This window comes from Megascapheus bottae, chromosome 35 (genome assembly GCF_031878675.1).
Source record: "Megascapheus bottae isolate mThoBot1 chromosome 35, mThoBot2.hap1, whole genome shotgun sequence".
Classification (NCBI taxonomy): domain Eukaryota; kingdom Metazoa; phylum Chordata; class Mammalia; order Rodentia; family Geomyidae; genus Megascapheus; species Megascapheus bottae.
The window spans coordinates 1,530,083-1,553,813 of NC_143543.1; the positions used below are offsets into that span (position 1 = coordinate 1,530,083).

Below are 23,731 nucleotides of genomic sequence, written 5' to 3' on the forward strand. Positions count from 1 at the left end.
ATAGTATTGAGGATATATATATATATATGTATATATATTTATAGCTAAGGATCAAACGTGAGGAGGGGAGGAGAAGGGAGGAGAGAGGAGGGGAAGGGAGAGGGAGGGAGGAAGACAAATTAAGGCCAGGAAAAACTGAAGACTCATAACCCCCCCCCCACAGACACACACACACACACACACACACACACACACACACACACACCTTCCAGCCTACCCTCTTTCCAGACACTGTCTTTAACAAGGGAACAAACATCTTGGATTCTCAGTACTCAAAACCACCAAGCTGGCACAGCCCCACAGGAGACACGTGCAAGGCCCAGGGCCAGCCAGGGAACAGCTCCTCTTTTGTGAGTCCAGCCTCGGTCTCAGGGTGATCTCTGTCCCCAAAATACACACTGTCCTCGCGTCCCCTTCCCTCCCCACTGCCAACGAAAACACAAGGCGAGGCTTGATAAAGAAGATTCTGCGACTAAACCCTCCTCCATGCAAACAGAGGCTTATGTAATGGGTCCCTGGGTCCCTGTGATTTTTTTTTCCCCCTTAGGCCAAGATGGGTGAGTTTTCTCTTAGCTGCTTTTGGTGTGTTTTAGGGGTGGTGGGAACAAAAAAGGGGGAAAAATAGCAGAAAAACCTATGTCAGGACATAAATTGGTAGTGTGGGGTAACACAATTAAAGGCACAGCCCACTTCTGGCTATAAGGTGGGGGGGGGGAATAGTTATTTGTAGATAAGAGTGTCACAGACTTTCCTGCCTGAGCTGGCCGTGAACCACGATCCTCCTATTCCAGCCTCGTGAGTAGCTGGGATGATGCCGGAGCTGCCAGCATCCGGTCCCTGTCTAGATTTTAAAATATCTTTGGTTTACCAAATTCCTTCATAGCAAGAGAATACAATTTAAAAAAAGACAGAATGAATATGCAGTCTTAGTTCCACTCTATAGTGGCATAGTTTGTGGTTATTAGAAATGCCCTGGGGAGGGGGAGATTGAACCAGAAGCCTGCGTTTAATTTCCCCTCCCATCCAGCGCTATTGCAACAATAATGAAATAAAAAGGCTTGACCTTAGCTTGTCAAAGCTAATAGTACATACATGAAGAAGGTAAAGGAGATGATTGTCAGAAGGAGGAGCTTGTCCCTGGAGGGGAAAATGAGTCACACCAGCCAAGATCTCATGAAAGCCACACAGTCCCACGAATCTTTAATAACCAGCTGAATGGGGAGACAGAGGGCGGGGTGCGGGCGGGGGCAGAGTCCAGCTGAAGCCATCTCGACCAATGGCCACAAGGAAGACAACTTGCCAAGGGGAGGTGAAGGCACAGTCGGCGGTGGCTTTTGTTGTGTTTCGTATCGTCCCCTTCTATTGGTTGACATCTATCAATCACAGCTCAAAGGTATTTTTTTTTAGGGGGGTGAGGACCAGGGAGAGAGTGGGGGGATATAACTTTTAACTACAAGCCAGAACAAGACACAGAAATAGAGAAGAAACCTGAATTCTGTCTGTGGGGCTGGGAGCGTGGCCTAGTGGTAGAGTGCTCGCCTAGCATACACGAAGACCCGGGTTCGATTCCTCAGTACCACATACATAGAACAAAAGCCAGAAGTGGTACTGAGGCTCAAGGGGTAGAGCTCTAGCCTTGAGAAAGTCCAAGGACAGTGCTCAGGCCTGAGCTCAAGCCCAAGGGCCATGCAATTACTCAGTGAATGTGTTCATTACAAGATATACTCTTGGGCCAACATGCAGACAAGAGATCAGTTTACCCTCTCCAGGTCCTGACGTGGACATTCAATCCAGCATTCTCGGGCCAGTTAGAGCAAGAATCTTGTTAAGCCAGTTTCGATAGAGGATTTCTTTACACCCGATCCCTGCTGGACTCAACATTGGGCCAAATTTCCCCCCCTCCTCCCCTTCTTCCTCCTCCCTCCTACCAGGCACTGTGGATTCTATCAATTACAGAGCTCTGGGGCCAGGAAAGGGTTACAGAGTTTAGAAGACAGAAATGGATTCAATGAAAGGCAATCCATCTCGGCAAGACAGAGGTAGAGCTGTTTAAACGTTAGAATCAATGAATTAAAAAAGCTTGAGACCTTGATGACAGGAATCTTTACCCTCTTCGTAACCTCTACTTCCCCTTTTAGACTCGCTAAAACCCCTCGTTTGCTGAGCCTCCAAACTGGGTCTTTGCTGGCTTTTTCTGTGTTAATTTTTTTTTTGGCCAGTCCTGGGTGTTGAACTCAGGGCCTGAACACTGTCCTTGGACTTTCTTAAGGCTGGCGCTCTACCCCTTGAACCACAGCTCCACGTCTGGTTTTCTGGTGGTTCACTGGAGATCAGAGTCTCCTGGACTTTCCTGCCCAGGCTGGCTTTGAACCTGTGACCCTCAGATCTCAGTCTCCTGAGTCGCTCGCATGACAGGCCTGAACCAGCAGCCCCCAGCTCTTAATGTATTTTTTCCTGTGCATTCATAAATACGAGGCTGAGAGTAAATGAGTTCAAGACGCAGGACTGACAGTAAATGAAACAAAATCAACATAAATGCAATGACAGCCCCCCTGGCTGACTGCTTCTGTGTAAACGAATCGGGAATGGAAATGTCTATTCCCATCTCTGCCCGGGGATGGGTAAATAAAATAATGACCCCTGTGTTGCAGCAGACACCGGTTGAAGCTCTGGATAAATAGTGGGTGGTGTGGCATTTTCTAGTTCCTCCTCTAATGGCTCCATGGTCAGCTGGGCCGTGTGGGGCTCATTAGGTAATGCTGAATGGTCACCTGAGGCCCTGGATGGGTCGGGGATGGAACGCTCTGGTGAAGCGTGTGGGTCACCCGTGTTAAATGACAACTCCAGCTGGTGGAGGACAGACGTTGTCCTTGATTTCTGCTGGGGAGACTCTGTTCGTTTTCAGTCTGGGTTCTTTGTTCCCTGGGTCATTGTATAGGCCTTCCTGGTTTCAAAAAGCCAGAAGGAAGGGAGGAAGGAGGGAAAGGAGGAAAAAGAATCTCATGAAGAAAATTAAAGCGAAATGAGCCTTCCACATTCAGAAATATCTGCAAAGGAGGCTCCGCTAAGTCTACCTTCAACTCCAATGAAAACTCAAACATCATAAATATATAGTGATTTTCTTTCTGTAGTGTTCAAGGCCTGGGTCTTGAACTCAGGGCCTGGGCGCTGTCCCTGAGCTTCTTAAAGAGCTAGCACTCTACCACGTGAGCCACAGCTCCACGTCTGTTTTTGTCTATGTATGTGGTACCGAGGACTCGAACCCGGGTCTTCGTGCATGCTAGGCGGGCACTCTACCACCAGGCCACACTCCCTGCGCAGAACCATATGTTGTTTCATTTCCTTGTTTCCATTCCTGACATATTCAAAGCCCAGGGCAGAAAACTCGGTGAGATTCTTACCTCCCGTGAACTATCATGACAAACTTGGAAAATGAGCCTGGCATCCCAGCTGCTCAGGAGGCTGAGATCTGAGGACCAAGGTTCAAAACCAGCCCGGGCAAGAAAGTCCATAAAACCCTTTATCTGTAGCAAACCACCATAAAGCTGCAAGTGGAGCTGTGGCTCAAGTGGTAGAGCACCAGTCTGGAGAGGAAAAGGCCCAGCGCCCAGACCCTGAGTTGAAGTAAGTTCCAGGATAACGCAAACCCCACCACAACAAAAATGGTCCAAGGAAATGTTTTAAGACGACAGACCTAGGTGTCGTATTGATTTTGAGCAAGGCTTCCAGCGTGTTCAGATTGGGGTAGCTGGGCCATTACATTCTTGGGCTAATTCTTCAGTGAGGTTCTAAAATGGTGCTACGTGATAATGCAGAAACGAAGCAGTAAGGGGCATGAGATAGTTCAAGGAAGCTTCAAAAAGAAAAATATGGAGGGGGAAAAAATGCTTTGGGGCTGAGAAACCAAGGGAAAGGAGCAAGGAAGAGAACTTCAAAAGGAAATAGGGAAAAGAAAAAGGAAAGGGAAAAAAAAAAAGCCCACCCCAAAGTACATCCATGAGACATAAACAGAATACTCTCCATGCAAGAACTCCGGAAAAGTTAAAAATATGACTATCAAAGTGACTGTGTTGATTGCCAATTGCCAAGGAATCCAAACAACTTGAAAAGACAGAAAAAAAACCATTCTGTGTGTATGGGGGGGACAGGAATAGATAAATAATAAATAAATAGAACACAAAGAACTAAACACCCCAGAATAGACAGACGAGAACAGTTCTTTCCTTCAATCCTCTGAACACCCTGTGTAAACTCCAGCGCAAACAGGCAGGGAAACTGGCTAGTTCTATTTTCAGTGCCGAAAGACCATCTGGTTTTTGTGAACTGGGAAGCACGTACCCATTTTATGTTAAAAAACAAAAATTACTGGGGGTGGAGTTGTGGGAAAGAGAAGCCAGTGGCTCTCACCTGTCACCCCAGCTACTCAAGAACTGAAATAGGAGGATCGTGGTTCAAAGCCAGCCTGGGTAGGAAAGTCCATGAGACTCTGATCTCCAATGAATCGGCAAAAATCCTGGTGCCGTGGTTCAAGCGGTGGAACACCAGCCCTGAGTGCAAAAGCTCAGAGACAGCACCCAGGCTGGCCTTAACATGAGATCCTCTGATCTCAGCCTCCTGAGTCATTGGCATAAAAGGACACAGCACTTGGTTTTATGCTTTCCATCTCTCCTCTTTCTTATGCAGCAAATACATTTTCCCTTCAATTTCGACGTCCGAGGGACTAAGCTAATGGATTTTACTGCTTCTCTCCCATTTCCTCCTGGTTTTTCCCCTTTGTGTCCACTTACAATTATTGTCAGGCGTCATCCATTGCAACTTTCCCATTTCTTTTATTATTATTATTATTAAATCGAGTGCTTATGATTGCATTTCGTTTTCAAAGGCTCGCATTGGGGGTTTTGCAAAGAGAGACGGTTCTCTGTGCAGTCACACAATGCCAAGCAAGCAGCGGTAATGGTTCTGTTCATATTTACCCAGGGCGGCCCCATCTGTCCACTCTTTCCATGGACAGAGGCCGGAATGGATGACAGCAGCTTTGTGGCCTCACGTCAGCTCTGAGCCAGGTGGGACAGGATATAAAAGCCCCACAGAGAGCAGAGGGGCACCACCCCAGCTCCCGCAAGCTGGCCTTTTCTTCTTTATTCTGCTTTGATTTTGCTCTCAGAGGCATATATATATATATATATTTTTTTTTGCCCCCGATTTGGCTGAAACATTAACAGGTAAAGAATTCTCCATTACAGGGAAAAGATTATTTAGGAAGAGAAAAATGGACTTGTGCTTAAATATGTGGCTTGTTTCAAAGTAAGGGATAAAATATGTTATGTTCTATAGTATATGTCATATGCAATTATATATTGTAGCATGTATTATATATTGCATCTTCTTTAGTGGGGGGGAAAACCGTCTTTGATATATGGCTTATTTCAAAGAAGGAGATCTTACATGTAAAATATAGTCTACAATATGCATGTGACTTGCATGTACAATATATGTTACATACGATAACATATGTGATACAGTGTGCATGATACGCATCTTACATGGGATATGTTATAAACACATAGAATGCATATAATATTGTGTGCATTTATATAGTAAATATTATCTACATGGTGCATGTTATAAACACATTGTATAATGCATGTAAATATTCTATACATTGTATGTAGCGTATATTATATACAAAATGTATGTTGTAGACATTACAATGTCTATGTTGTTATATAGTATATGCATTATGAATATGTGCATTACACACAGCGTATAATGAGAATATATAACACATGCACACAAATGGGTGTGATATATGTGTAAACACATATGAACATGCATGGTGTGTGTATGTAATATAGGTGATATCTGGATACATACGCAGAAACATGCCTGGTATAATGCATGATACGTGTATAAGTGTATAATACCTACGTATTACTTTTCTTATCCTCAAGCCCTTGAAGAAAGAGGGGATTTCACCGAAACACATTCCTTTGCAGGCACAATGCATCTTGAATGGTATCCACCCTTCCGTGTTTCTCCCCCCTCTCCATGTTCACTTCAGCTCTAAGTGGAAATTGCATCCACCGCGGATAAAACCACCTTGATTTCAGGGCCTGATTTTTTTTTTTCCCCAAGCAGATTTGACGAGCAATGGCTCCCCTAAAATTGTGGGCTATCCTTCTCGTGTTCTCTGTTACATGCAACCATCTGAGCGCCACGCCTGAGGAAAGGTAAGGGAACATTAGAAATTTCTCTCTCTCTTTTTTTTTCCCTCCTGTTGGCCCTGGGTCTTGAACTCAGGGCCTGGGTGCTGTCCCTGAGCTTCTTTCACTCCAGGCTGGCGCTCTACTACTTGAACCACACGTCTGGTTTTCTGGTGGTTCACTGGGGATCAGAGTCTCCTGGATTTTCCTGCCCGGGCTGGCTTTGAACCTGCGATCCTCAGATCTCAGCCTCCTGAGGGGCTGGGGTAACAGGCGAGAGGCCAGCAGTACCTGGTTTCCTGGCTTTCCTTCCCTCTTTCTTTCTCTCTCCATACCTTCCTTGTAAAACGTTTGGCCTTTAGAATTCAACAGTGCTAAATAACAAAGCACCAGACCCTGTGCATTTCCAGGCCAGGCCTGCTTGAATTCTTTGAAATCACACGGGCTCTCACTGCCGGAAGACCTAATTCCCTCTTCTTCCAAAGCTCTGAACCATCCACAGCTCCCCGTTTCTCACGCATTGCCAATCCATAGAAATAGAAGTGGTATTACGATTCAGGAGACGTTGAGTTTTAAGGAGAATTAATGAAGGGAAGGGATGATATTATCCGAAAAAGAAAAAGAGAAGAGAAGTGTTCTCATTCTTGACTTAGGTAAGGGCTATCCCTCTGCATATCACCTTTAGAAGAACAATGAAATTAAATTTTGGAAAGGACAAGCCAGCACCCGTGGCTCCCGCCCCTCACCCCAGCTCCTCAGGAGGCTGAGATCTGAGGATCACAGGTTCAAAGCCAGCCTGGGCAGGAAAGTCCAGGAGACTCTGATCTCCAGTGAACCACCAGAAAACCAGACGTGGAGCTGTGGTTCAAGGGGTAGAGCGCCAGCCTGGAGGGAAAGAAGCTCAGGGACAGCGCCCAGGCCCTAAGTTCAAACCTCAGGACACACACATGCACACACACACACACACGCACACACACACACACACACGCGCGCGCGCGCACACATGCTATCACTACGTGTAATAGATAGCAGGAATCAAGACAAGATTTTCTTTGTCATTTCAAAGCTTTAAAAAACAAAACTACAAAATGTTCTTCCCCGGAACAGGCTGTAATTTTCCATTGTCTGTTTCTTTTCATAGATAAAAATAGCATGAATTTTCTCATCAGCAGAACAATTAAAGAACGGCAGGGAAATGAACTGGGTTATCCTGTGTGTCAATACCTGGATAATTAAACAATGATAGAGATTTGCGAAGCTCCTCTGTCTAATGTGTCTCTGTGGGTTTGAGCTTCTTACGGCTGTGACTGTCACTCTGAGACTGAATCATTTGGATCATTATCTATTACCCAATTATTTTTATATTAGGTTCGTGATCTCTTACCTTGAATAATGACAAGATACGCCATGAGGCTTTCTTCCAAGCAAAATTGCTTTTAGAATAGAACAGTGTTTCCTGAAATCAGCATGATTGGTCTTATTTTTTAAAATTTCATATTTATTTATTTTTTTCATTTTTTTTTTTTGCCAATCTTGGGTCTTGAACTCAGGGCCTGAGCACTGTCCTTGGACTTTCTCAAGGCTAGAGCTCGACCACTTGAGCCACAGCACCACTTCTGGCTTTTTCTGTGTATGTGGTACCAAGGAATCAAACCCAGGGCTTCGTGTCTGCTAAGCAAGCACTCTATCCTTAGGTCACACTCTTGATCTATTTTTCATTTTAAGAGGAGTTTCAAGGTAGAATATGCAACAGATTAGGAAACCACAGACAGCATGGAAGATGTGACAAATTTCCCAACCCCTTCTAACTACGAACTCCCTCTGTGTGTCTGGAGTTTGGCCTAGTGGTAAAGTGCTGGCCTAGCATGCATGAAGACCTGGGTTCGATTCCTCAGTACCACATACCTAGAAAAAGCCAGAAGTGGTGCTGAGGCTCAAGTGGTAGAGCTCTAGCCTTGAGAAAGTCCAAGGACAGTGCTCAGGCCCTGAGTTCAAACCCCAGGACTGGCAAAAAATAAATAAGTAAAGATGATGCAGCTTATATATGTATGTATATCTGTATACTTGTGCACGTGTGTCTTTCTACCTGGCTGCATGCATACATGAATAAACACACGCACGCGTGCACGGCGTCATGTGTTTCTCGGTGTGACATGCAGCACGCCTGCGCTCTGTTGCAAATCTGGACTCTCTGGTTGTGATCTGGATGTGTTGGCAACCCTGGCTCTCAGCTTCTCCCCTCTTCCTCCATGCAGGGGACCCAGCCCACGCGTGGACACACAGGTGGACAAGAGAGCTTGCAACACGGCCACCTGCACCACTCACCGCCTGGCCAGCTTCCTGGTCCGTTCCAGCCACAGCCTGGGGGCTGTGCCACCTCCCACCAACGTGGGCGCCAACACCTATGGCAAGAGGAGCTGGCCCGGGGCCTGGGCCCAGGGACCACTGGACCATCTGCCCCTGTAGCAAGTCCTGCGTTCGAATCCACCCCCCTCCCCTGGGGTGGTTCACAGGAAGGGAAGTCCTGGAGACTCTTATCTCCAAAGTACTACTAAAACAAAACAACAAGCCAGTAGTAGAGTTGTGGTTCAAGTGGTAGAGCGCCAGCCTTGAGCAAAAGAAGCTTGGGGACAGCGTCCAGGCCTTGAGTTCAAAACCCAGGCAGGATTGACCAAAAGAAATATATATATATATATATTTCAAATATTTAATTCTTTAATTCTGCCCCCAGTGACCTGATTTCCATGGATTAAAATATGCCCTGTGGATTCTGTCATTACATGGCCATTTCTGTGTGTGTGTGTGTGTGTGTGTGTGTGTGTGTGTGTGTGTGTGTGTGCCCTGGGCTGTATACTGAAATAAACAGAGGAGAGTATAAAGTTCTGTTTGGATGCTCAGCTGAGCTGGTCTTATGTCCACGATTTCCAACCAAAATAAAGTGCAATCCAGTGAACGATCTCTCAAACTTCATTCAAATGTGCCGTCACCACCTGCACAAAGCGTGTCCCAGGTCACATCTCCCCCACGACAGAAACGAGACGTGTGCCGGGAGAAGTATTCGTTAGTGTGTAGATTAAATGAGATGTTACCCATTGTATGAGGTGATTAGTTGGGTAAGTCTATACATAAGCTTTGGAAGCATTATATACACTCCCCCCACACACACTTAGCCATATGTTTTATTTCCACTCCACCAGGTAGCTTTCATGGGAACAAACATTTTTGTTCATTTACTTATGGTTCTTGAGGTTGTTTTGTTCAATCCTGGGTCTTGAGCTCAGGGCCTGAGCACTGTCCTTGGACTTTCTCAAGGTTAGAGCTCTACCACTTGAGCCACAGCACCACTTCTGGCTTTTTCTATATATGTGATACCGAGGAATCGAACCCAGGGCTTCCTGCATGCTAGACAAACACTCTACCACTAGGCCAAACTCTCAGCCCTGATACAGTTTTCAATATATATTTTCTACAAATATATCTTATATATATTGTATTTTTGGCATACTTTTCTATGATTTTTTCCCATTATATATAACATATATAGGCTATATATGTGTATTCTCTATATCTTTTCTAGGATATATAGATAGAATGCATGCATCATATTTATATATATATATATATATATGACACACAGAGCCCATCTATCATGAAAAAGCACATTTTGCTTGTGAGTAGAATTACCTTGTGAGACCCTACTTCCTTTAGGAACCACTAGTATAATAGAGTCATTGACCATATGTGTGTGTGTGTGTGTGTGTGTGTGTGTGTGTGTGTGTGTGTGTGTGTTGACTGCACAAGAAACAGGTTCTAGAAAAATCCACCCACTTCCCCAGTGGGAATAATCCTTTTGTTCTCTAAGACAAAAGGTTCTGATCGGGTAAAGAAATGAAGTCTAAATCCATCGCGGGAAAAGGGCAGACAATAGAGCAACTATATCCGAGGATCGGAGGCGTGGCGCCATGGGTAGAGACCAGACCAGGAGCAGAAGCATCAGGTACTGAATTCAAGTCCCAGCCTCAGATCAGAGAGGGAGAGACAGACAGACAGACAGACAGACAGACAGACAGACAGACAGACATAGAGACAGAGAGACAGAGAGGGAATATCCAGCAGAATTGTCCTGTATGGAGATAAAAAGGGTAGGGGAAAATTCTAAAATTCAAAAAAAAAAAAGATTTCAAGCAGCTACAAAAGGTACCACGTAGACAAGAAACAATCCACAAATCCATAAAGCTTTTCCGGCATCGACGTCTTGCATGGATAGTTCTCAAGCTAAAGGAATAGCCAATCTCTTATTTAAAAAGAAAAGCATACGGACTTAGATTTAAAAAGCAAAGGTGAAGAAGATGACATGGCCACGCAGACAGAGGAGTCTTTCCCCGTCTTTCCCCGTCTTTCCCCGATCTTACAGAGAATATGACCGCTGACATGTGGATATGTGAATGATATTTGCTGAGAAATGAAGTTAAGTCAGGCCTGGAGAGACGAAAATCATATGTTTTGCTCTCATATGTGCAAGTGAGATCTAAATCATAACTCTATGGGGCTGGGAGTGTGGCCTAGTGGTCGAGTGCTTGCCTCGCATGCATGAAGACCTGGGTTTGATTCCTCGGTACCACATACATAGAAAAAAGCCAGAAGTGGTGCTGAGGCTCAAGTGGTAGAGCTCTAGCCTTGAGAAAGTCCAAGGACAGTGCTCAGGCCCTGAGTTCAGTCCCCGGGACTGGCAAAAGAAAAAAGAGAAATATATATAATATAAGCATGTATGAGGTATATATTTATATATATTTATGTATATAGGAATAATAGTGTCTATACACATATATACATCTGTATATATTTCTACATTTACATAGATACACATAATCCATATATATGCATTCATATATATATACACACATACCTATTTACTGAGGTATGGAATGGATGCCTTTGAACAGCTAACTTACAGTCTAACAAAATGCACACCAGAAACCTGGAACTTGTGTCTGGGAGAGAGAGACTAAGAGGATGGTTGGGGAGGAGAACTTGGCCTGTGGTTGCTTCAAATGTTGTTTTGGGCCTCACCACTTTCCACCTGCTCAGAACTCACGGGTCTCTGAAAGGAAGCACCAGCTCCCGTTGGTTGCACAGACGCCTGAGGTCAAGGGCGAGAGGCCTACACACACTGAAAGCTCTGCGTCATGATGGAGGAAAGGAGCACAAGAAAGAGTCTGGGGGGGCCGGTGGCTCCCGCCTGTCACGCCAGCTCCTCAGGAGGCTGAGATCTGAGGATGGAGGTTCAAAGCCAGCCGGGGCAGGAAAGTCCAGGGGACTCCGATCTCCAATGATTTGGCAAAAAAAAAAAGGCCAAATCGGAGAAGTGAGTGGTTCAAGTGGTAGAGAATCAGCTTTGTGCACAAATCAGAAATCCAAGCAAGAACACAAAGCCTTGAGTTCCAACCCCAGAATCGGGATGTGTGTGTGTGTGTGTGTGTGTGTGTGTGTGTGTGTGTGTGTGTGTGTGTGTGTGTGTGTGTATATACATACATAGATAGCCTGAAAGAATTGTATTTTTGCTTTGTTTTCTTTGTGTGCTCATCCTGGGCTTGAACTCACAGTCTGGGCTCTGCCCCTGCTCAAGGCTGGCGCTCTACCACTTGAGCCAAGGCCCCCATTTGCAGTTTTCTGGTGATTCCTTGGAGATAAGAATCTCATGGAATTCCCTGCCTGGGTTGGCTTTGAACCTGAATTGCCCGATCTCAGCCTCCGGAGAAGCTAGAAAGACATTCCTGAGGACTTCCTGCGTCTTCCTGGCCCTAGCAATAGAAACGACTCGCAAGTCCAGTCACCTGGAACAAATGTGATTTATAAGGAGATAATCGGGGAGGGGGGACGGGTGGCGGGGGGGGGGGGGAGAGGCAAACCTTCTCTCTCTGCTGCTTATCCAAATTGTTTTGTGTGGCTAATTCTGAGGCTAAACGAAACCACGCAGGTGCTGAGGCTTTCAAGTGACTCTGTGTGTGTGTGTGTGTGTGTGTGTGTGTGTGTGTGTGTGTGTGTGTGTGTGTGTCCTGGGGCTTGAACTCAGGGCCTGGTCAAAGCTAGGGTGCTCTACCACTGGAGCCACTTCTCACTTTCCATTCCCCCCCCCAAAATAATTTAATTTAATTTAATTTTTGATTATGTGCTACTGAGGAATCGAACCCAGGGCTTCATGTATGCTAGGCAAGCACTCTCCCACCAAGCCACCTTCCTAGCTTTGCATTTAAAAAAAAAAAGAATGCATTTATTTATTTATTTTTGCTCATTTATTGGAGATAAGACTCTCATGAATTTTTCTGGCGTGGCTGGCTTCGAACCACGGTCCTCAGAGGTCAGCCTCCTGAGTAGCTGGGATTACAGGCACCTCCTCAAGCAACTCCTCAGGATCTTATTTCTTTGGGGGGGGTATTTGTTTCAATCCCCCCCCCAAGTTCTAGTCCTGCACGAATGTCTCTAGAACATGACTGCAATTTATTCCGGGGCCCTTTGGCCTCACAGCGGCCAATGCAAAACAAAATTAAACAGAAAAATCTCAGCTATTTCTTTCTTTTCCAACTCCATTCTTCCCCCATGGCTGAACAAAGCCACTCTTATCTTCTCCCCGGCTTTGCCTTTCAGGGCAGGCTTTCTCCACGCAGGAAATTTCCATCCTGGGGTGCCTGGGCGTCAGCCAAGAGGGAGAGGCAACTGCCTTCTGTATGAGTATTTTTGGGGTCCTTTGGGGGGGGAGGCAGAGGAGTTACCAGCCATGCACGATGTGCTTCCTGTGGCATCTTTGGCAATGTCAAGTTCAATACCAACCATTTCAACCACGACCATTAGACATGGCTAATGGCCTTTCACCTGTCGAATTTCTCATTATTGTTTTTTTCCTTTGGAGGCCATTTGTGGAACCTGAACTCAGGGCCAGGGCACTGTCCCTAAGCTCTTTTTCTTTTCCTTTTGCTTTGCTCAAGGTTGGTGCTGTACCACTTGAACCACAGCTTCACTTCTGTTTTTTTTTCCTATGTATGCGGTACTGAGGAATCGAACCCAGGGCTTCATGCATGTTTTATGGTATTTCCATGCCAGACTGCACAGCTCCCCCCTCCTTCCCTGCTGCCCTTCCTCACCCCCCCTTTTCCAGGCAGCCCTGGATGGTTTTTACTGGACTTTCATGCCGGCAATAGCTAGGCAGATGATGATGGTGATGATGATGATGAAATCAACCGAAGATCTGTGGATAATAAAAGATGGATAATAGATGCAGAGATAGATGATCTAGATGATAGATGGATGATATATAATAGAGGACGAACAGATCAGTGAAAACTACAAGCACATATGATAGATAGATAGATAGATAGATAGATAGATAGATAGATAGATAGATAGATAGATAGATGGATGGATGGATGGATGGATGGATGGATGGATAGATAGATAGATAGATAGATACATAGATAGATACATAGATAGATACATAGATGGATGGATGGATAGATAGATAGATAGATAGATAGATAGATAGATGATATATAATAGAAGACGAACAGATCAGTGAAAACTACAAGCACATATGATAGATAGATAGATAGGTAGATAGATAGATAGATAGATAGATAGATAGATAGATAGATAGATAGATAGATAGATAGATAGTGGGGTAGAGGGATGGATGGATGAGTAGATACATAGATAGATAGATAGATAGATAGATAGATAGATAGATAGATAGATAGATAGATAGATATGATAGATATAGGTGGATGGATGGATATAGATGATAGATAGATAGATAGATAACTTTCCACCTTCTCTGTCTTTCTGTATTCCTTTCTTCCTTCTTCTCCTTTCCAGTGCTCCCCCCACCACAGTCCCCATCTTACACACATAACCCACGACCATTTTGTCATCACCATCACCATCACCATCGGGAAAGGTTGATAAATTCTAAAATTACCACTACAAGAGGAAAACAAAATAGAGGTGAACTACATCAAGCAGAACGTTGGGGGGGCGGGGAATGCATCTAGGTGAGAAAAACGATTCTTTTTTCCAGAATGAAAGACACCTATGTGCATGTGATCATATTTTCTGTGCATCCAATCATATAAAATAATATTTATTGAGACAAATTCCAAGAAATGGAAGAGAGGGGAAAAGGTGCTACCTCTCACTGCTTGCTAAGGAAATAACCCAATGCCCTTGTCTTCCCCTATAGTAAAATTATATTGGTAGGTATTAATAAATTACATTAATAAAAACAATATTAGTTGTATAGAAAGTGTATTATTATATGGTTAATTATGTTGATGCATATTGATAAATTATATTCATAGTAGAGAAAGTTATTATGTTAATAGTTGTGTCGGTGGTTATAAGTATTAGTCAATTATATTAATAGATATTAATAAGCTATCTAAATGTATCAATGTAGTTAGTTATATTGTCCTACAGGCAATTGTATTAAAACTTTATCAATACATATTAATAACTTCTATTTGCAACACATGAAGGTTATGTGTTATATTAATAGTTACATTGGTGATTATATTAATGCATTCTATGAATAAACTATTCACAAATGCAGGTTATGAGTTGTACGAATAGTTAATCGGTGATCATACTGATGCATTCTACTCATAAAGATTAGCGAATTATATTAAGAGCGTACAAAGGTGAGTGGTTATCTGAATAATGACATTCATAAATTGTATTCATCAGTATTAGCTTATTTATTGAAATTTAACTGTTCTCCCACAGCCAGGGTGGGGAGGGCGCTCAGAAATGGTTATGGTTGTGGTCTGCCGTCCACAACGCTTTGCTTTTCTCTGCAGAAATCTCTCCTGCACAAACAGGGTTTGTGGTGAGGGAGAGACAGGGGACCAGTCACGCTTGTTTGTTGTTTGTCATTGTGTTGTGGTGCAAGGGTCTCACACATGCGAGACTCACGTCCTGCTAGGCATGCTCAAGAGCAGTGCACCAAACTGGCTTTTTTTCCCTTTAAATGCACATGCATCTGTGGGTGCAGAGGCGTTTTACACGTTGAGGGTGAATGCATCTCTCCCCTCCCTGGGTGGGTGGGTTAGAATACTCTAGAATTTCAGGGATGCGGGGCTTGATTGGGATGTAAAGGTTGACCTGGAATAAAACAGATGCACAAAAGTGGTGGAGCTGGGCCCTTCTAACAAATGACAAAATGCAAAGGAATTACAGCCACGTCTTGTCACTCATCTCTACTCCTTCACACCACAGAAAACGACAAACGCAAAACAGAGACGAGAACTATAAAGGCTATGGCGCCAAAGGGGGGAAAAAAATCTGTCCTACATCAGAGAGAAAGTTCCATGAAAGTGTGGACAAACCCACCAGCAAACACAAGCACTGTCAAATCCATCATTCAGGTGTCCACACACACACACACACACACACACACACACCCCATTTCCCACCCAGGGCAAAATCAATCTGAATTTACAGCCCACCAAGGCCCCAAGTTAAATGAATGACTTTTTTTTTTTTTACCTTTGTCTTCAGCACCATCTCCGGCCCCTCTTGAATCGATTCTGGAAGCTCAAGTGTGAAGAAAAAGAAAAGTTTACGGATGGAGTCTACAGGAGTTCTAGAGTCCTGCAGGTCTTAGGTTTGAAGTGTCTCCTTCTTTCAACAGGCAGGGTTGTAAATGAAAAGGGTCTTTGTGCACTGTCGGCTTTAATCCTTTGCTCAAGGTTTTTTTGGCTCTAAAGATTGCATAAAAGCAGGTTATAATCTTAGAAATAGGTTCCAAGATTAGCTTTAGGCTCCTCCCTTCTGCTTTGTTTTGTTTAAAGACATTAACTCTTCGGTGGCCTTTGTCCCAATTGTAATTTCACATTGCTGACTCTGATATATATATATAATAGATATATGTAATTATTATTATTATTATTATTATCTTTTCCTCTGTGATTAAGAAGGGGCTTTAGCGTCTTTTTCGACATCAAAGCATCATTCTTAGGAAAAAATCAAAACAAAACAACAAAGACATGCAGGCATTGAACAAGAAGAGTTTAGTCTTCAGGGTAGCTAGCTAAGATAAAAGTAACACCCCAATAAGTCACATTAAACATTGAAGTGATAAGGACAGAAAGATTCTTTTTCTGGAACTGAAGACGTGGCTCAGATAATGGAGCACCAGTCAAGGGACTGAAAGCATCAAATACCGATTTCAAGTCCTCTGAAAAAAAATCTATATAATTTTAAATATATGTTATATATTATAGCATGGTATATGTATTTTATTGTATATTCTTATATAGTATATGTACTTTATTATATATATATTTTTTTCCTAGGATAGTGCTGATGTGTGTGAACCAGAAATAGGTTTGAGAAAAGCAAGGCTTGCAGGTGATTCTGTGTGTCCTTTGCGAGCTGGCGAGAGGCTGAATGGAAGGATGTGGCAGCCATGAGAGCATCTCAGCCAGCAGAAATTCAGGATGAGATGAAAATGATACTTATATCGTTAGCCTGTTATCTTCGCGGGAAAATGTGCCCTGAAGACTGGCTACTGGAGTCTTCATTTAGGCTTTTTGTGGTGTTTCTGTGTGGTGGGCAGGGATTTGAACTCAGGGCCTGGGCGCTGTCCCTGAAGTCTTTCACTCCAGGCTGGCGCTTTACCACTTGAGCCAAGAGCTCTACTTGCAGCTGTTTCCCTCCCCCCCTTGCTATTTAATTAGAGATAAGAGTCTCATAGACTTTTCTGCCATGACAGTCATTGAGTTAGGACCCTGGAATCATTTTTTCACAACTTAATATCCGTACTTGCCATAGGGTGTGAAGTCCTTGGAACAGCTGACTTACAGGTTCACAAAATGAATCCAAGAGAAGTAGAAACATCTTTTATTTATTTATTATTTTGGGGGGTAGGGGAGGAAGACAGAAAGGAAGGAGAGAGAAATGGAGAGAGAGAGAGAGGAAGACTGAAGAGCCAATAAACCCGAAATGTTCCATGGGTATGTGTGAAAATGGAACTGGGAAAACTGAGGTGATAGATGAGGACGGAAAGAGAAACATTAGCCAAGATGTGTGGTATTCCTAATTTGCCATGTTGAATTGAAGAAAACAACAACAACAACAATAATAATAATAATAATAATAATAATAATAATAATAGAATGTCCTGTTGTTTTTCTTTCCTTTGTTGGAATTCTTTGAACTTTCTGCCTCTGCTCACCCTCTGTCCCTCCATGTCTGTGTCCACCTCACCGCCCCCCCCCCAAAGTCAGAGAAACCCACACACAAGACACAAAGGAAAGAAAAGAAAAACAACAACCACAAAACCCTCTTTTCTCCTTTGTTGCAGTTTGTATAAACTGTCTCTGGACACCGGGACACGCTTTGGAAAAACCATACTCCAGAAAAAGAATAAATAGAGTCTTAAATCCTATCTTTTATCCATAGAAGACAATGAAAAACAAAACCTCGGTCCAAAAATGACTCCGATACCATCCTGGTTCCTCCATGGTTTATGAACCAATCTGCGAATTTAAAGAAACAACCAACAAACTTCTGGAAGAAGTTATTCAAAGAATAAGCAGGATTCCCCTGTAAAAAGGAGCTAGAAACACAGCCAACCAAGCATGGAAGAACAATAAGTTAAAAAAAAAAAAGCCCTGGGACATTTGAGGAGGTGTTTTTCTAAGATGATATTTACCTGGGGACAAGAAGAAATCAGAGCCCCATGACCTGAAGACAAACTTATACAGAATAAGCTGGTCCATGTACTATGTTGAAAAGGAGAGGCCTGAAGGAAGAGAAACAGAGAAAAAAAATGACTCGGTGAAATATCATTTAAAAGAAAAAAAGAAAAACAACAACAAACCCCCCAGAACATAACCACAAAAACCACCTGACACTTGATGAAGCCAGCCAAGAATAAGGGTGGCTACGGATCTCAGATTTCAACACACACATACCTATCCATGGAAGGAACAGACAGAAGGGGGGGAATAGGACCCACAGAAAGGTATTGTATGGAACTTTCTAGAAATCTCCCTGTTTCCAAACTAACTAAATAAATAAATCCAAATAGTTTTTGGTTTTGTTTGGCTTTGTTTTTCAGTGCTGGTCCTAGGACTTGAACGCAGGGTCTGGGTACTAATTTTTGAGTTTTTGGTTTTTGCTTGTTTTTTTTTTTTAATTTTTTTTGGGGGGCCTTGAGCCACATCTCCACTTGTGGTGCTGTTTTGTTTTTAATGTTGAATTAGAGTTTCATAAGAGTCTCATGGACTTTCCTGCTCTGGCTGTCTGTCTGGCTTCGAACCATGGTCCTCAGATCTCAGCCTCCTGAGTAGCTAGGTTTATAGACGTGAGCCACCAGCCATTGATAAGGAGCATGGAACTTTCCAGAAAGAGATCTACACATATCCGAATGCGTTTGTGAGACACCTCAAGGCTTTTCTTAGGCCAGAGGTTCCATAGTGGAGTTGGGGGAAAATTCTAGAAAGCCTTTCATCTCCTTAAAGGGTTGAACATCCTTACATTTTTTTCCTTTAACCTCCTGAGAAGTTGTTTGGATTTTTTGTTTGTTTGTTTTTTACAGAAAATGATGCTCTCCTGACTTGACACGCATACAGAAATAATTTTTAGTTGCACAACAGAATGTATTTATTTTTGCAGTTGGGGGAAAATATCTTTTAAACCCTGGGCAATTTGGGGATTGAGTTGATTTGTTTCCCACCAGTTCTTTTTGGAAATCAGAAACAAGCGCCTCCTCTTCCAGTAAACATTTACCCACAGCCTTCACAGCCCTGCGTGATGGTGAAAGAAGAGTCTTTTGGAAGCCTCTCTTGCTTCTCGCTGGGTTCCCAGTGCTGGATATGTTCAATGTTTCTTACTAAGAAACATTCACTCCTGCCCACCAGGTTATCATGCTGCACACCCATCTGTGCTCTGCTGGTAATTTTAACAGAGATTCTCTACTCTATTTAAATAAAGTCTCCCAGGGGCAACCATTGCAGGGATGGAGAAGATAAGGACCAGACACTGGATGAATGGCCTAAAAAAAGAACCAATCAATGCATGGAGGGTAAACAAGGGCCAACCATTGGATAAAGGGTGTAAACAAGGGCCAGTCACTGGATGGAGAGAGTAAACAAGGGCCAACCATTGGATGCATGGTGTAAACAAGGACCAATCACTGGATGGAGAGAGTAAACAAGGGCCAACCATTGGATAAATGGTGTAAACAAGGGCCAATCACTGGATGGTAAACCAGGATTGCTCTGTGAGCCCAATCTTATCTGTCACTTGTTTATGTAGTTCAAATGTTCCTGTAACATGGCCTCAATTAACCTTTCATTTTTATTTTATTTATTTTTCGCCCAAGGCTAGCCCTCCACCTCTTGAATCACAGCTCCTCTTCCAGCTTTTTGGTCATTCATTGAAGATAAGAATTTCAGGGACTTTAGTGTACTCTGTTGTCTCTCATCTCTTTTGCTGTCCCTTGGTTATCTCATATGGTTACAGTATTTCACCTTATTCTCTGATATACTGGATATATGTGCATTTGGTTATTTGAAATTGGCTAGGGAAGGGGGGGAAACAAGATGGGGGTGGGGGGTGGGGGAAGGGAAATGGGGACCAAGACATGAGAAAGAGTATCAATGTATGTGAAGTAATGCACCTTCTACTTGATGGAATATAATGTAACCCTTCTATTAATTACAATAAAAAATATATGAAAAAAAGAGTCTCAGGTCCTTTTGTGCCCAGGGTTGGCTTTGAACCTTGATCCTCAGATCTCAGCCCCCCCCACCCCTTACCCCCATCCCCACCCCCGGGGTAGCTGGAATGACAGATGTGAGCCATCAGTGTCTGGTTAATGTTTGTTGTTTTTGTTTGTTTGTCTGTTTGTTTTCAGACCTGGGGCTTGCACCAGGGCCTACACACTGTCCCTGGGCTTTCTCAAGGCTAGTTTTCTACCACCTGAGCCACAGCACCACTTCCAGCTTTTTCTATGTATGTGGTGCTGAGGAATCGAACCCAGGGCTTCATGCATGCTAGGCAAGCACTCCACCACTAAGCCACTCTCCTGGCCTCCCTGGTTAATTCTTTTTTCCATTCATGGCTACTTGCTTAAACAGAATGCTTAGTCGAACCGTCAGAACAGCAACATTCTAGTTTATAAGGCTGAAAGTATTTACTTTATCTCATTTACAAAGAAAGTTTGCTAACCCCTGACATAGAATAATCCTGGAATCAGAAGCAGCGAGTGTGTGATACGGCCAAATTTCCTCCCTGCATATTTTTTCTGTGGCCTGTCGGCTAAGTCTTCTTCGTATTTTAAGTGACTGGGAAAAAATAGGAATAATATTTAATAGCACAAAGAGATTCTATAGATTTCAACGTGTTCTTGCTCTAGGTAGGTATGCGTTTCCATGTTCCCTCAGCCGAGATGGTATCTGAGAAATAGAGGAAGGACAACAAGCTGAGATCCTGTAGGTACCATCAGCGTGGTAACTTACTTCCTGGTTTTTTAAGTGTTGTCTCATCTCTCTGAGACTTTAGTGGTTGAAAAACCAGTGAACCAGAAACACCAGTGAGCAGAAATAATAACAAAAAGTACCTTTGTTCTCTCTAACCAGAAGTTTCAGGGAAAAGGCAGCCTAGCCAGACAAGGAGGTTTTCCATTAATAACCTTTTCAATCTAGCCAAAAATGGGGGATAAAAAAAATAACCGCATCCATGGTCTTACTATTTGCCAACGAGGGGGTGGAAGGATGGATGGAGACTTCCAGAATCAAGACCCTCCAATGTTCAGGAGAAAGCAAGACTTTCATAACTGCCAACCAGTTAGTCACACAGCTGGACACCAATGGTTTATGCTTGTCTGTCATACCAGCTCCTCAAGAAGCTGAGGTCTGAGGATCACAGTTCAAAGCCAGCCTGAGCAGGAAAATCCAGGAGACTCTGCTCTCCAAAGAACCAGATGTGGCACACACACACACACACACACACACACACACACACACACACACACACATACACTCATATGTCCACGTCTATTTAAATATTTCTAATATTCCTTAACTCAAATCTGATTCTCATTAGAGTGAAGATACTTCCAGAAGAAAAATTAAGTCCGGAATAGCCAATAACCTACACCGATTATCTTGGGACCGCCATTGAAAAGTAAAAGGGAAAGAAAAGGAAGAGAGAAAGAGAGGGGTTAGGAGGAGAAAGAGAGAGAAACACACACATGCACACGCACACACGCACACTATGTGCACTCTTACCAGTTCAGTGAAAGACAGTCATCTTTCTGGTTGTTCGAGGCTTTGGGCACCGCATTTCTCCCATCATGCAATGGAAGAAATAATAGTTACAAAACAAATGAGTCTGTGTCATCGTTGGCACCGAAGTCGGAATGGCATGGATTCAATGAAGAAGGAAACACAAAATTTGTTTTGCAAGGAAGGGAACTTGATCTTTCCAAGGTCACTGAGAAAGAAAATAGCTTTCTCTCTGCTCTTTGTCTAGGACAATGCTGTCACGTTTCTTATCTTGGCATCATACTGAAGAGTGTGTGTTTACCACTCTAGAATCAACAGGTACAAGCCGGGAACCCCAGCGGGTCATTCCGTAATCCTAGCCACCCAAGTGGCTAAAATCTGAGCATCGCCATTCAAAGCCAGCCTGGGCAGGAAAGTCCCTGAGACTCTGATCTCCAGTGAACCACCAGAAAACCAGAGTGGAGCTGTGACTCAGCGCGGTAGAGCATCCGCCTTGAGTGAAAGAAGCTCAGGGACAGACACCCAGGCCCTGAATTCAAGGCCCAAGACTGACAAAACAAGCAAAACAAAAAAAAGAATTACCAGGTCTACATTCTTAAATTACACATAATATGTAATACCTAATTATATATGACTACATCTAATGAAATAAACGAAACAAAATATAATTCAATATTTACTTATATTTAAGTGCAATATTAAATTAAATTAAATATATAATTGAATAACTAAAATAACCCTCTTATTATATATAATTATAGTATAAATCATATTATAATAATTTATTATTTACTATATAATATTATATAGTCCTCACAGAGCTTGAGTGTGGCTCAGACGGTAGAGCACTAGAGAATGAACAGAAGTATGGAGTACCACGTTTGCATCCCGGTCTCAAATACAAAAAGAAAAACATTGTACTATGAACCTCTCTGACTCTTCCTTCCACACTCATTAGGAATCTGACCGCTGGCCCCTGGCTCAACCCATTGTCACTTTTCACGTGCCAGCCTCCCCTTTGACTCAGTGTCACGAGGAATCGAACCCGGGTCTATCATGCATGCTAGGCAAGCAGTCTACCACTAGGCTACACTTCCAGCCTAATGTAGCTGCATGGTAAAACAAAGATCAACCTGTCCTGCTTCCCCTCTCCTAAAGCTCCTCCACTGTACTGTACATTTTTCCTGCTTCTTTCTCTTAGACATCAGCGATAGATAATGTAATCCCTCCCTCCCTCCCTCATTACTGGCACTTGAACTCAGGACCTGGTTGCTGTCCCTCTGGTGCTCTACCACTTGAGCCACAGCTCCACTTCTGACTTTTTGATGGTGTACTGGAGATTTAAAAAAAAAAAAAAAAGGCTCACAGCATTTTTCCTTGCCCGGGCTGGCTTTGAACTTTCATCTTCAGGTCTCAGCAGCTAGGATGACAGGTATGAGGCAGCCATGCCCAGGGATTAGAGTTATTTATTTATTTATTTAGAAATAATACACTTTGAGAGTGTGGCCTAGTGGGGGAGTACTTGCCTAGCATGCTCAAAGATTCTCAGGACCACATATATAGAAAAGCTGGAAGTGGTGCTGTGGCTCCAGTGGTAGAGCTCTAGCTTCCAGAAAGGACAGTGCCCAGGCCCTGAGTTTAAGTCCCAGGACTGGCAAAAAGAAGGAGAAGGAGAAGAAGAAGGAGGAGGAGAAGAGGAGGAGGAGGAGGAGGAGGAGGAGGAGGAGGAGGAGGAGGAGGAGGAGGAGAAAGAGAAAGAGAAGAAGGAGGAGGAGGAGGAGGAAAAGAAGAAGAAGAAGGAGAAATAATAATAATAATAATAATACATTTTATTTCCTCTGTCTTCTCTCTTCTGTGTCCACAGTATTAACACTACAGTTGAGAATTTTGCTTTCAGCACTCATGCAGGCTCTTAACCGGACACCTGAATGAGATTCTGGTTATATATATATCATATACATATTATATACATTCTGATTATTATATTCTTTTTTTTATTAAATTTTTTTATTGTAATTAGTAAAAGGGTTACATGATATTTGCCAGATAGAAGGTGCATTAATTCACATACATTGATACCCTTTCACATGTCATATATTCTGACAACCAGCACCAGGCTGGTTGAGAATCCCAGCTATTCAGTAGGCTGAGCTGGGAAAGCGGTCCGCGAATCGACTAAGTGTGACCCCCCCGGGCACCCGTCGCCCGTAGAGGGGAGGCGGGACCGGAAGTGACGTGCCCCCC

General features: G+C 43.4%; 2 protein-coding genes across 2 annotated transcripts in view; one reads left to right on the forward strand and one right to left on the reverse strand.

Annotated features, from left to right (window-relative positions):
- The window catches only part of Slco1a2 (solute carrier organic anion transporter family member 1A2), a 43,379-nt gene extending 21,789 nt beyond the window's left edge, over positions 1 to 21,590 (reverse strand). Inside the window, exons 1-3 of the mRNA XM_090324552.1 lie at positions 21,491 to 21,590; positions 17,908 to 17,997; positions 15,738 to 15,785 (exon numbers count right to left, since the gene is read on the reverse strand). Coding sequence (XP_090180678.1) covers positions 15,738 to 15,785; positions 17,908 to 17,974 — 115 coding nt within the window. The 5' untranslated portion in view covers positions 17,975 to 17,997; positions 21,491 to 21,590. The remainder of the gene's footprint in view (positions 1 to 15,737; positions 15,786 to 17,907; positions 17,998 to 21,490) is intronic.
- On the forward strand, positions 1,281 to 8,895 carry Iapp (islet amyloid polypeptide). The gene is made up of 3 exons (XM_090324533.1): positions 1,281 to 1,393; positions 6,139 to 6,230; positions 8,459 to 8,895. The coding sequence occupies exons 2-3, from the start codon at positions 6,151 to 6,153 to the stop codon at positions 8,667 to 8,669; spliced, it is 291 nt and encodes a 96-aa protein (XP_090180659.1). The 5' UTR covers positions 1,281 to 1,393; positions 6,139 to 6,150; the 3' UTR covers positions 8,670 to 8,895.
- Positions 21,591 to 23,731: the final 2,141 nt, after the last annotated feature.

Bases quoted from the DNA above. Each gene is read 5' to 3' on its own strand.
- Iapp (XM_090324533.1), top strand. From the start codon at position 6,151: ATGGCTCCCCTAAAATTGTGGGCTATCCTTCTCGTGTTCTCTGTTACA. The intron at 6,231-8,458 runs GTAAGGGAACAT...TCCTCCATGCAG, and splicing joins AGCGCCACGCCTGAGGAAAG to GGGACCCAGCCCACGCGTGG.